At 35.1% G+C, this 14,998-nt stretch overlaps 1 protein-coding gene across 3 annotated transcripts in view; it reads right to left on the bottom strand.

Moving 5' to 3' along the window:
- Nucleotides 1–242: 242 nt before the first annotated feature.
- The window catches only part of NDFIP2 (Nedd4 family interacting protein 2), a 44,917-nt gene continuing 30,161 nt past the window's right edge, over nt 243–14,998 (bottom strand). For all 3 annotated transcript variants that reach the window (XM_039714599.1, XM_039714598.1, XM_039714600.1), the window contains 4 exons: nt 10,143–10,267; nt 6,994–7,060; nt 3,656–3,761; nt 243–1,783 (listed from right to left, as the gene is read on the bottom strand). In XM_039714599.1, coding sequence (XP_039570533.1) covers nt 3,658–3,761; nt 6,994–7,060; nt 10,143–10,267 — 296 coding nt within the window. In that variant the 3' untranslated portion in view covers nt 243–1,783; nt 3,656–3,657. The remainder of the gene's footprint in view (nt 1,784–3,655; nt 3,762–6,993; nt 7,061–10,142; nt 10,268–14,998) is intronic.

The raw sequence follows: 14,998 nt of genomic DNA, 5'->3' as shown, positions 1-14,998 counted from the left end.
CTAGTTGATTTTGGTAAGAATAGAAAATGAAGAAATATTGCCTGCTTTGCATGGTTGCATTATATCCTTATGAGAAATGTCCTCATAGTTTGTTGCCATAAAACATGAGATGAAAAGGAGCAGGGAGGATTGGTTAGTACCTATTTTGCCAAGTAATTTGTCTGTAATTCCATGCTGATGCAAATACTGCAGTGTGCATTTTTCAACATGGAGTACAAAAAAAATTTCAAAAAAGCATTAAGTCTTAATTAGCAAAACAAAGCAATGCTTTATTATTCTTTTTCATCTGGACAATGAATGCAAAAGAACACAGAAACAAACAGAAGTTTAGAAGGAAATCCCAATAGGATATTGAACATAATACTTAACTTTCTTGTTCCATAAAAAGCTGAGACATAGAGGTGCCCCTAAAGTTTTAGTCACTAAAAGTTATCTCTGAAAGATTAGGAAAATGAAAATGTTTACATATGTATATTTTAAACATTAATTATAGATACAAAACTCATTACAGCACTAGCTTAACACAACATAAACCTCACTATTTTTAATGTTAGTAATAAAAAGGCAGAATTCTAATTAAAACAAAAAATGGAGGAAACTATTTGTACATTTTTCCTCAAAGGTGCAACCAACAGCCAATGTATCTTTGCAACTGAGATTCCAGTTGTGCAAAGGACTGAGAGATGTCGTCTTCTATTTAAAGAAGCATAAATTTCATAAACTTTAAAAGAAATTACATGTGCATGAACTGTAGACAGTACCCCTTAAAGAGATGATATTTATAAGAAAGTAATGGCATACCTTAAATGAATAAAGAGAGAGGTAAAACATTTTCTGCTTTCAGAGCTTCAAAAGATTTTTTTCCCTTCATAGATTACTTCCCAAATTACCTTGCATTTAAACTTGTTTGTTCTTATGAAATGGCAATGTATTTATTCTAAACAAGTTATAAAGTAGTTGTATGATTTTTTTTGAGAAGCACTCAATGTGGATGTTTTATTTATAGTGACCTCAAGAATGCAAACCTCCAAAATTACATCTACTACTAACTAAATCTTTAATAGCCAATTAACAAAAAATATGTATATAGCTCTAAGATTAAACAAAATTTAGAGAATATGCTGTTACAAAATATATTTTGACATATTTCCTAAGAAGCAATTAAAACAGTCATTTATGCAGAGTTATTTACAGGGGACTCAAAGTGTATCAGTTTTAGCACAAACCAGTATATTGGGTTGAATTCAACAAAATATTGGCGAATATAAGTTTGTGACAAGGAATTCTGGGGTTTAGTAAACTTAAAAATGTTCTATACAATCATTAGATGAATCTAAATTATATAAAAAACCAGTCTAAACTGGCTAATCTGAATCATTTAATGCATTTCATTGTACTCAGAAGTTCAGATAACCAAGTCAGTGGTACACACAGGCTGTGAAACAAGTTACCACTCAAATCTTTCAGATACAAGAAGAACAGATTAACTGAGTCTGACTGTACCTAATCTATACTTACAGATAGTTTGTTCTTACTTCAATACTATCTTTTTAACAAGCACATATACAAATGTGCTAAAACAAAAGGCAGCAGTTATAAATATTTAATAGAATGACCAGAACTGGTACTTGATCATAAACCATCCTGTCATTCATTTTTGAAGCCATATTTTCATTAATTTGTCTTCTGGTTTTAGTAGTCTTCTATCTTATTAACTTGGAGGATTAGAGATCATCTGGAAGTTTCACACCAGCGTAGGAAAGGAATGTCTGTTCGATGCAGTCTGGAGATAAAGAAAAATTGTACTTCAGTTCATCGCCGTGACTCACCAGAAGCAGTGTTGCTAAGTGACCAGCAAACCTGAACTGCAAGCAAAACAGCAGCCTCCCTACCCTCCAAGTCAGAATGGGAGAAAAACCACAAAAATTTTCTGTTATTTTGTTATGATTTCAAAACAACACCTGATAGTATTTCCAACTGTAGGGGTATTATTTGTTATTTATTAAAACTAATAATTAGTGTAGAGGAGTCACTTTAGAGGAGCTTACTTGTCTATGCAAGAACAAGGACATTTAAATGTGATAGCAATTAATTTGAACTTCTTGTTTCAGTACTTAAGATGCTTCAAAAACATAATATTTATGTGTTCACCTCTCTAAACAACCCACAGACCTTATAAGCCCACAACCCACACATCTCAGCGGTGCTTACAGGTAAATTAAAAATTCAAAGCCACTGAACTCTGATAGGACTCATTAACTTCAATAAGTCCTGGGTTAAACAGTGTTTTGTCTCAATGCAGAATTTTAACTGCAGAAGAGCAAGGAATCCCAAACCGCATTATCCTACACTTTCACTATTCTCTTCAAACTACAGTTCTCAAATACCATCTAGTCCTAACAATTCTTTTTAAAAATAGTATTTTTAAACTTTACTGTACTGAAAGCTAAGAGGTATTTTCAGTCACATCTACAAATTTCAGTATTCTGAAGAGGTTACCACGACACTAAGAAAATAAGCCATATCTAATTGTTGAAAAAAGGCAATGCTACCATGTAGTTGCTAATTTATATTGGTTGCCAAAAGGCAATACACACCTCAATTAATTAACTTACTGCATAATTTGGGGCAGGGGGGGAAACACATTTAAAAGAAATATTATGTCACAGTTATGTGAACAGATTTTTTTTTCCATGATCGAGTGCATATTATATAGCACACATTCATCCTTAGCTGTTTTTAAATGATTGTTCTTATATAAAAAGAACCAGGTTTTTTCCCCCCCCCCAGTCAAATAGTGTCTCTGTTTTCAGGCTTTGAAAATGTGTTGCAGGTTAATTCAAATTGATCCTGTGATCAATCCTGAGAAACTCTATAAAACACTTTTTTTCTTACAGCAAACATAGCTTCTCAGGTATGTCAAAATACAGTCTTTAAGCATTTTTATTAAAGTGCAGAGCAATTAAAATGCTGCAATGTTTATTTCTAGACTTAGATTTATCTTGTCTTGCAATTTAAATTTTAAAAAGTCTTTATTAAAAAATAATGACCCCTGGTTTAAGTTATATAAAGAAGTCCAATAAATACGCTTAACAGATAAATAGTATTAAAAAAAATAGAGTGGATATGTGCCAGACTGATTAGTCAGCTACCTGAAGGATACATAAAGCACATTGTTGCATGCACAATAATCATACTTGTACATGACTGTCTTAATCCAGTCATGTAAAGAGAGACAGTACTCAACTATTGTTTGCATGTTCAGACCCATGTCAATCAGATTTAGTATGCAGGCAGATTAGTGCTTCCTAACTTGCTGACAACAGGTTGACTACAAAAGCCAGTTTTTCCAGCACAAAGAACAGTATCCTGACAGCAGCAGATACTGTTTCTTAGGAAAAACATGCTGCTCCTAATTTTGGTTGCTGAACATTAGTTCCAGGGACGACTAGAGGCAATGAGGATCCATTATTTGCTTTCAAGTAAGAAATTTCACACATCTCCAAGCTCATGAAGAATATATATATACAGTATTCATGACAGATGTTCCAAAACCATGCAACTTCTACTTTGTGACAGAAGTTTGAGTATCTCTAATATTTCTTTCTTCTTCATTTTCCTGGGAAAGATAACCTCATCACTAAAAATGGCTTACCTTCAGTACAAGAAAAAAAATCTTGTTCTGTGAGCAGCTGCCATGCTTTCAGACATATTTCTGACTTTAAGATAGTTAACAAAGCCTCGAAAGAACAGAAGGAGTCCTGGAAGTGTAGAAAATGCACAAAATTAAGTATATTAACATAAATACACAGTATCCCACATTATCCTTATTAACATAATTTTAAAATCTAGCTTACAAAGTAAATTGAAGTCTTTATTTATCATTCACAAATTCAACATCTAAGTCAGCTTTCATCTTGTGATGCAAGGATTCCATTTTATGGAAGGTTTTTCACAAATTTCAGTGATTTTCAGTTCAAGTGTCATCTGATAAAAAGACCACTTGAAAATACTTACAAAGATGAAAAAAATCCTGAAACATAAAAGAATCTGTTTTTCAAATTCTTTTCAAGTAGAACTCTCAAAATAAATTACTAGTGTATTAGAAGAGTACCTGGTTCACAAAATGTACCTTTAGCAATATGCACAATAAATGTACTGTGAGTCAAAAGAGGGGAAAAACAGTAAGCAAGGATTACTCTAGTAAAAAGCCAGTAATGAATTATAGTAGATTAGGACTATAAAAAACCACCAGTCCAAGACCAGGAAGAACAATTGCCAAAGAAAATTACTCAACATATGTCAGTATTACAGTTTTTGTCAACTCTAAATTTCAAAATCTTTAAAATTATTTACATTTCATGGCATTTGAAAGAATATTTCAGCTAAGAGGAAGAAGATGTACACAATAGTCACAGAAAAGTTACATTTGCAATAATGGCACCTTGAAGATATATGCTTATGTGAATATGCAGAGTGCATTAAAACTCCAAAGGTTAAAATGAAAACCTAAACTGAGGTTTTACAAGTTCAATAAAGGATTTAATTATTTTCTTTCCTACATTATGTACTTTTCCTTCCTGCTGTACTGGATGAACCCTTGATTTTTTCCAATGATCAATTCCACTCTAATTTTTTTTTTTATAGATTTTTGTTTATGATTTTTTTTAACTTTCATTTTTTTAAACAGAAACTTCCTTAAAGCACACATGCAAGCAAAAAAAACCAAAAAAACCAAAACAAGACAACAGAGAATACTCTGCTAACCAGTGAACCTTCACCTAAGCCGGACACATTTCTGTGACTAAGGTGAATTCTGCATAGAAAAGAAAGCAGTAAGATCTTGACTGCAAGCCTGCTACAAAACTTGCTACCCAAAAGCTACCAGAGGTAGTCTCCCTTTCAAATAAAAAGAAGCTGAAACAGTAAAAGGAGGGCAGGCAGCTCTTTAGGTGCTTGACGGAATATTTTCTGCATGTTGGAAAAATCAGTTCAAGCTCAACCCATATTTTACATTTCTCTGTTAAGGGAAGAAAGAAAATCCACCCCACTTTCCATTGTGTTCCTCAATAAGAAACACTGGCTAACATTTCAATTTGAAATTTAGAATTGTCTCTCTCCAATTTTTTCACTGATACATGACAGCTCTTTGGAAGTAGATCACTTTGCTCTTCCGTGACGCACAAGCAGATTTTTCCAGATGTTGAAAAAGAAGGAAAGCAAGCAGAAACAGATCGATGAACACCAGAAAAAAGAGATGGCAGTAGGTGGGCTGAAGGATGTCAAAGGGCTATGCAAAAGAAAGACTCCAACTTATTCACTTCTGGAGAGATGCTCTAACAAAAGGTTATCCAAAACAACAAAACACAGGTCTGGCTGGCAGTGTTCCCATGTCATGATAATACTCCTCCATGTCCTGCTAAGTAGCTTTTTTAGGTAGACTCCTTCTGTGGTGTTCTAGCAATATCATAAAGCCACTTCATCAGCTTAAAAATATTGTTGGAATACTTCATGCAAAACGTACATAAGACAAGGGAATGCTGACTGACAGATGCACACTGTATGCCTCAGAGTGCTTTTTATTCCAACTTGTGATTTAAAGAAAAAAAAAAATTCTCCAACACTTCAGATCAAAAATAAGGCTTTCCCAAAGTTTCCCAAAAGTGAACTACTTCCTGAATATGTGCAAAAGACTAGTAAAAAGAAAAATGACAGCTTTTTCCACAGACATGTGGGGGCAGGGGGAGTGCTAGGGGAAGAACACTATTTTCATCTTAATGAAAAAAGGTGTCAAACCTCCATTTCAGGCACCACAGGACTTGGTTTTAATTAAAGACTTATCTGGAGATGTTTGTGCCTCCAAAGAGTCATTTCATCTACTTCAATATAATAACCTCAAACAATATGAAAGCATTCAAAGGACCGATGCTGTGAGCTGTTAAACATTTGCAGGTTTTATGTATATCAGCAACCAAGTGCACAATAGCAGAGCAAGGTGGGCATTAGAAAGGCCGATGAATGCCCTTGAATGCTACTAAAAGGCAGATAGAGAAATTTTAGGTAATGTTGTTTAAGACTTTTGGCATTTCTTGCAAGGTAAATAGTGAGTCACAGTGAAGATCTCAGAGTTTTCTTAACTTACTCAACACTTCATGCTAACATTTGCTGTCAGCCACTTGAATCAATTGACTCAAAGGAAAGACTGCCACCTACTGAACCGGCAAGAGTTTACCATGCTTCCAGAGCTGGAAACAGAAATTAAAATGCATAGCAGCATTCACTTCTGTAAAACAAAGTCATTCCAGATTCCATATCCAAATTACAAAATTCACAGTTGGAGAAAAGTTATAGTAGTTGGGCTATGGTATACCTTCATTAAAAACAAACACAAGAGCAGAATTTTATATGCATCAGACTTGAAACATGGGTAGACAGAGCTCTTAAGAGAAAGCTGACATCATGGGACCACTGTGATCAGCAAGCATGAAGCCATTCTCTCATCCTACTGAGCAACTGCTGATGCAGTTTGCATTTCAAAGGACTCAAAAAGGACATTTTGTGACCTGTGCACAAGACAGCAGACTTCCTGGGTTCAGTCACATTTCTTAAAATTTAATACTTGACACAGAGGTTTACACATGTAAATACTACTTATCACATAAGGCCAAAGTTTCATTACACAGTTCTGCACCCCTAGAACAGTAGAAGTAGTTTAAAAAGCACAAGTTACCAGTCTCAGTTTTACCCATAAGCCCTTATGCAGAACAAAATTTTTTGAGCTGAAGGGTATTTGAATAGTCTACAGTTCACACAATAACACTACTATGGTAACCAATAACCTCATGAATAGTATGGAAATAAAAACAACACAAAATATCAGCAGCTAAGGAAAAGCACATAGCTAACCATGTTACAAAACACTTATTTATAATTACATGATTCATCTTTGAGTACTTGCACATCAAAACAGAAATTAATTCAACTGCCACTTACCAAGTACAAGAAATATCCACCAAAGCCAGTACTGTCCATTGAAATATCCAGTAAAATAATCTGAAAACTGAAATTCATACAGGAGGCTTAGCTGCAGTAAGATCGATGACTAAGACATATTTAATGCACTATGCAAATAGAGAAAGCATATATTTAGTGCTCTATGCAAGTAGAGAAAGAGCAAGTTGAAATAAAAGTAATGTATCCTACTGAAATGCAAAACCTAGTATATGTACAGCAGTCTAATACACAAATAAAGCACTTCTATTGTCAGTTGGTTTGCAGCAAAGTAATTAAAAATCCCTAAAAATATGTATGTGTACCCATGTAAAATATATATGTATCTATCCTTGTATTACTTGCCAGTAATCTGACATTTTTTATTACAATGAATCACCACTTGTTAATTTTCCCCTTTTCCCCTCAGTGCCTGCCATCCCAAACACATTACAGCAGCCTGCTGCTTTAGATATTAACACGAAAAGCCACATTAGTTTAATCTTATCAGACAGGGATGTTCTGCTGACCCTACAAAAGGGGAGCTTTTGACCTTCTGTATACCCCCTACTGTTAATCGCTGCCATGAATACCAGCCCCATAAAGACCCCCAACTCATTAAAGTCTTTTCATTTTCAAACCAGCATTCAATTCCCAGCAGTGAGCTGAACGCAACTAAATGAACCTTGAAGTGCCATTTCAACTGTTCCTGCGAGTGACCGTGGCAGACAGTTTTGTCCTCCCTGTGATGTGGGAGGCAGCTGGAGGGCAGGGTGTGATCGTACTGGAGACAGGTATCTGTGCCTTTACCAGACTCCAGACTTCATGCTTCACTGATAAAAAGGCTAATCAAATGTCTCCAAAACCCCCACAAAAAGTAGAAATGGGGAGATGAGTGAAGAGTTGCCAGAAGGACTAAAATAACCTACTTAGCAGCTCTGCACACTTTCCGTACACTTCTACCCTGTTATCACTCATTACATTTACTGCATCCTGACTTTTGTGCTTAGTGATTCCCATTTGCCCTTTCTAGGACGTTTCAGTATATCAACCAAGAAGTAATGGGGGGGGGGATAAAAAAACCCTGGACAAAAAAAAGAACCCCTACAAAAACAACAAAACAAAGAAACCCCCAAAAAAAACCAAACCAACCAAACAAAAGATACTGGGCCACATATGCAACCAGATGAAAATCTAAGACATATAAAGAACTGTAGATAAAGCTGGCTTTTTTTCTTCAATTAATCCACATGTTTGCTCCAGAATAAAGCCAGATTATGTGAACTCTTTGAAGGTTTAATCTTATATGAGTATATAAGAGTATACTTATATAACAGCATGAGTATTCATTTCTATCATCAAAGAAAAAAATAGCAAGAAACAGAATTGCTAAGTTGAACTAAAGAATTGGTATTTACATTATCCATATATAAATACTCAATTCCTACGATTTTGACAACACATTGATATTGATCCCATCTCACCTGTATTTTCAATTCTCTAAACATTATATGTGTCTGCTTATAAATATATATCTACATACACACACACACACACAAACATATCAATATACTTTTCCAATAGTTACAATTTCATGTAATTGGAAAGAAGATTCACTAAAATCAACAAGCAAATACTTGTCCATGTGCACTGCTCTCCTCTCCTACTCTCCTTGGGCAGAATCAGCCATGGCTGCAGAATCTCCCCAGTAGTAAAACTGTGTTTTTGTTCCCCCTACCCTTCCTTCTCCCCAGTAAAAACTGATACAGATTACACATACATGAATTCAGGATGCTTAGACACTAAAAAGTTTTGTACTACTGGCTCGGAGTGAAAAAGAGTGACACAAGCCTTTGGAAGAACTTGACAGAAAAGGACAAAACATTTTGGTGCACACAGGCCTGCCTGTGTGTCACCATTAAAATGACTGTCAACACACCTCACAAGCTTTCTGCTCTTGTGTCTAGGAAAGGAGATAATAGAGGAATGTCTCTAGGAAAGGAGATAATAGAGGAACATGATGATCTTCATTATGAAAACCTCCACCCCTGAGGTCTTGGAATTGGCCAGCTCCAGTATTTTTGAATTAGTAATGGATTACATACAATAATTTAATCATAGTCTAGAACACAGTAATTCTACAAGGAAGTTTACCATACATTAATTTGTGTATTTGTTTTGAGCACATTTTCCAGCAGAGAAGAATAATAAAACTGACATAATGAGCAATTTCTGCCCACTGTTCGGTATGCCTTAAGGGAAGCTGAAAATACCTAAATGAATGCATAGCTGAAAAACTTATGTCTTCTCTCTCCATTAAAATAAATTCCATCTCAGTCCCTGAATTCCAACAAATACACCAGAATTGCATCTGGTCCAGCAGCATTTCCCTGCTCTAAGCAAGCAAAAAAGAAATGAAAAAAAAAGCTCTAAGAAGGATGCTGTACATGTCCAGAAAGGTCCATGGAATCTTTCAACAATTTTTTTACTATCATGCTAAGTTTAAATCAACTAACACACACAGAGGAAAAAAAAATTAAAACAGGGTTATTGATGGCAGAATATGAAAGATATGTAAGTTATCCAAGATCTCTTTCTTCATTAAAAAGGATGGGATTTTAAATGTTGTGTCTCTCAGATAAGCCTTCAAGTTCAGAAAGCACCAATATATTTTATCTAGCATCCACCTTGCTAAGTAACTTGCATTCGGCTACCGTGCCTTTTAGAAAAGTATCTAATTTTGCACTGAAAACGTCAAGAATCAAGCATTTAAGATTGTAAAAATGTGACTTACTTAATATTTAAGTTGGACTTAAATTTAATTCTTACAAGGAATAAAAGGATCAAATACAAGGAAGAAATGCTTTCTTACATTCCCTTCCCAAGAGGCTAAGACACTTGTAAATCTTTTATACATGACACTATAATACAAGTGATATTTTAGGTACTTGCTCCACTTCTTCTGTAGACTTTTAAATACTTGTACAAGCAATGAGTCATTCAGCATTTATTTCAGTGGAAATGCGAACATCAAATGCTATATCAGGTATAAAAAGAAAAAATATTAGTTTTCAATTCCCTTATTATATCCTTGCATAAATTGTTATGGGTTTGTTCTACAGAGTCTGTACCATGTGAATCAAGAAACATACCCGTACAATGAGAATCCATTTGATCAGGGAGAGACCAAATCCACAGATTGCACCATACCTTCCAGCTATGGTATTTGTTATACAGAAGGATAAACAAAATCCAATCCAGTTGAAAATAAACGCCACTATAAAATAAAAGAAACAGTAGCTTCTGTTAATCTGTATAGCTAAGCAAACAGACTTAACAGTAATTTCATTTTTAAACTACTAAGGACATGCTTACACAGTCAGTTAATTCTCTTCCGGTAATTCAGGCTTTCAGAGATTGACTTTGAACCCAGACATTCCCCACGGTATAGTCACTTAATGACAAAGCAAATGGTAAACAGGCTGGAACCTACTACTTTACACAAGAGAAAATTCCAACATAAAAGAAAGTATTATACTGCAATAGACACCTAACCAGATAACACTGGACATGAAAAGTAAATTCATGAAAAGGACTATAACATAGAAGATTTGGAATAAAACATGGAAGAAAAACCCTTTCTACACTTTTATAACCAAAGATATAGTTACATGCACACATATGTGCATGTATCAAGGCTGCAATACTCAGCTTCATCCAGTTTGGATCAAACAGAATAAAACCCTTGCTCCAAAAACTTAGTGTAGAAATGAAGGTAAATTGAGAAGCTGATGTTTCATGGGTCTCTTTTAGATCTATATTCATGCCTTCTCTTTCAGATCTATATTCATACGACATAAGAAGCCTTGGAAGCTTTATACGGAAGTTAAAAAAATCAATTAACAAAAAGGACATTAAGCATAACTACCACTGTTGCTTCAATTAACACTTTTACACAACCTCCAGTTTAACAATTTCAAGTTTCATCTCTGCAAATGTACTTGGCAATCAGCATCATCTGTATTGACTTCAGTCTGCATGCATTACATCAGAGTGTGAGAATTCACAATTAGGGAAATGGCCCAGCTTGGAAATCAGTGAGGTCATCCAAAAAGAAAACCACCAAACAGAAGAGCTGGAGGAACTTGTAGAGGAAGGTAACTCAGGAATTCTGCAGAGAACATGACAGTGGAAAACTGAAAACATTAGGGAACTCCACAGTAAACACAAGAATCACAGAAGAGCGAAAAGAGGAATGGAAGAGAGGCAGCATGGAGCAAAACCCCTGCCTACAAATCCTAAGTGTTTAAAATCCCAAACTTAGCTACATAAAATTCAGACATTAAATCGTCAGAGAAAAAAATGAGTCTGTCTTTTCAGTTAAAGTTTGAACACACAACTAGGAACAGAAAATTGCTCAACATTTTTCTTTAATTAAAGCATTTTGAAATACTATTAAAACCCACTATTTTTATACTTTAAAACCTTCTTAAAATTCTTCCAATAATCCATATGAAGATGCAATGATATGCTCACAAACTGCAGCAAGATTCCATGAACTTTAAACACACTGAAGTTCCAAATGTTTTGGAGAGCTCCACATCAAAATAGTCATTGAGCACAAGTGGGAAAACATCTTGCATTGGTCAGAGACATGGGTAACAGATGGTGCAACAAGAATTCTTACTTTTATACAAATTACTAATCTAAAAGGACCCAAAAAACAAAATAAAAAAAACTTCCACAACTTTGAACAGGTGTTGATCCAAACTGGCATATGCAGAGGAAACAAACAAAACCAACCTCTGTTAAAATAAACCCTACAGATCAACATTGTGACCCCACTATTTACCTATTTTTCCAAGTCACATTTACATTTGAGTGAGCCTAGATAAATTGTTTTGATTTCCCTATTTTAAGCAAGCTCTCCAAACCCACCATCTTTTAACAGTAACAGATTTCAAAAGCTCCTTATGCAATGCATGCTCTGATCCTGCCTCAGAGTAGGAGCTCACTGCTCTTTCTCCCCACTACTCAAGTCACTAAGGGTGACTTTGAATATAGTTAGGTATACCTAAAGACAGGTATCTTAAAAAGGACACAAGAGTCACATGTTTCTAATGATCTATGAGCACTAGAGAAATTCTCAGAATATGCACAATTTTAACAGATATATATTTTTTTTTTAATTACCTCAACTCATTTGTAAATGCATTATAAAAATTAGAGATTCCCCAATCATAAATACAGGAGGGGAAAGATCAGTTTTTATAATTAAAGAGAAGCCCTGACAATTTTACCGTACTTTCAACTTGAACTAAAGGAATATTCAACAAAATAGAATGCATAAGTGACTAAATAAGTATTTGATGGATGTTTAACATCAAGGTATTTGCCCAGCTCTTGAAAGTAAAGGCATCAGCATGTTATGTTCTAGTCTTGTTCACAGTAGGGGTTTTTTTCTCTCTAATCAGTCTGCTGTTCCATCAAGTTACATAACAAGCAGAAAAGACAAATCTTATAAAAGTTGTAAACTATGCAAGTTCACACATTCCAATAAAACTGAAGTACGTACAGAAGATAAATCTCATTATTTAAGTTTTTATCTGCAACCATTTGCTAGAAAACTTGTACAGTCAGGACCTAATCAAAAATCTGTGCCTTCAGCAGCACACGGAACATGTTACTTCCACTGCTCTAAACTACAGGCAATCAGGGAGATTCTCCCAACACTGCTGTGGTGTTGCATCACTTTAACAAACTTAAGAAAGGTAACTATAAATGTCTACATGTTTTCCATATTTCCCATTACTTCTCTCTTACATTCCATGTCCCACCACTACTTTGAAAATCATTCTCCTTGTTTCATTCTGGTTACAAAGTACAGTATTTGCTCTCAGAAATGCATCTTCTGAGCAGACTGCAATTCCTTCCAAGTGCTTTTCTCTACATCAAGACCAGCATCATTTGCCCATCTGTATATCTTTTTCCATCACGTGCATCCATGTGTATCTTCTGTCACCCATGCAAGCTCTGAGCTTTATAGCTTACACTGCATGTGGTAAGAGTTACTGTAGTTAATTCCTGTATAATTTCTGTCTCAACTTATTACTGCAATGAAAGATTTTTCATCCCTATGTTGTCACAGAGAAGCTACAGCATAAGCTCCCCCATCAAGCTGAGTGAGAAAATAGACCAGTGAGGGGAGTGACCAGTAAAAGGAATTATGCAAGAATTTCTCTAGAATTACCAACTTCCTTCTCTACTAGAGACAACTAAGTCATTGTACAAGTTCTTTGCTGTAACAAAGGCTATCCTCCACTGTTTTTCTGCATCCGCTTACTTTGTGAAATGTAAATTATACTGCTCAGCTGTTCAAGAGATGACCTCATCCGTCATACAACATCAGCTTCCATGACATTGCTGCACAGACAACGTATCTACCATGACACTAATAACGTGCTATCATAAGGAAAGCCGTTCCTAAAACTGAGAGGGAAAAATCTGATGAGCTGCTACAACCACATCATGACCCTAAAAAAGAATTCTTAACTTCTGCTTGTCCATTTTCTTCATGCAGCCAGATTCTGTGTGCATCCCGTAGATCTCCACTGCAAATCAAACCACTGTGCAAAAATTGTTTTCTATCCCAAAAGTGATTACATGCCTACTTGAGCTCAAATTTCAATTACTGTCAACTTTCTGTTAACACATTTCAGAGATTTAGACCAAACTCATGCTGACTGCACAGGCATCATGATTTCAGTTTCTACTTTTAATAGTCTAGCACCATTCAGAGAAGTGGTACCAATAAAAGTATGGTTTTTGAATTTTATAATTCCTGAGGTGATGACAAGAGGAAAAAGTCCATATAAATGTAATTCACATAAGGAGAATATAAGCTTTAGCATTATCTCCTCATGACAGCTATTAAGTGGGTCATAATGACCCACATAAGAAATGAGTTTTTGGGAGAAGGAGGGTTGGACTAAAGGCCTTTTTTTAGAGTGTTTGTGATCCAGTGTAGTCCCTACATTTAAGGTTTTCAGTTAAATAACCCCAGCCAAAATACGTTGGACTAAAGGCCTTTTTTTAGAGTGTTTGTGATCCAATGTAGTCCCTACATTTATGCTGTATTTCTCCTTAAGGTTTTCAGTAAAATAACCCCAGCCAAAATACAGAGTACAAGACTTTTAAGTGGTACATATTGAAATACATCAGATGAAACAATAATGGCAAGCACATTACATTGTGATTTTTCCTTAGCTGCTCCAGCACTTCATCTGCTGATGTTTTTTACTTAGCTTTCCACAACTACACATTAATCACTTAAGTTTTTAAGTATCATGAAAAGAAGGCAGTAAAACTTATCTGAAGCTTTATGTTCCAAATTTTAGCCACAATTCAAGCCTGTAAAAAGATTAGAATAGTAACTACATATACAAAAAGCAACTAATGTTCAGTTATAGCCTTTACTCCTCTATTTGTTTGTTCATTTACTTGCTACTTTAATATTTAGCAAACACCAAAGAGCTTAATGCTTTATACCTGGCCTAGACTCCCTAAACATACTGCAATAATAAACAATCCTCTCCAGGATTTCATGGCACTAGGAATTGTTCTTTCCACTCCTGCATACAATTTGTTCCATTCTTTAACTGGGATATATATCTTTGCTTCATCCTGAGGGTTCACTTACAGACTGATGATCATCACTGGAAGTACTGGCTGTCAGCTTCTACAGAAGACAGATAACTTTTTTTCCCAGTGATTAATGTTCAGAAACATTCCTTGGCAATTTATTCCTACTTCTTCATTACTCTTGCTGCTATGCTTTTCTTACTACCCATCAGAAGCTTCCTCATTCCAACTGTTTTGTATTATATCTAATGTATACAGAAAAACTACATGAGTCAAATTGTTTCTACAGTAAGAAAGAAGTTAGGTGATTGTGCATGAAGGTCACTCAGCCTCCCCTAATAACCAAAGAGAAATAAGAACTCAGATT

Source organism: Passer montanus, unplaced genomic scaffold (genome assembly GCF_014805655.1).
Source record: "Passer montanus isolate IOZ18808 unplaced genomic scaffold, ASM1480565v1 scaffold30, whole genome shotgun sequence".
In the NCBI taxonomy this organism is placed as follows: Eukaryota; Metazoa; Chordata; class Aves; order Passeriformes; family Passeridae; genus Passer; species Passer montanus.
Note: the sequence above shows the minus strand (reverse complement) of the source record. Positions and strands in the feature narration are given on the sequence as shown.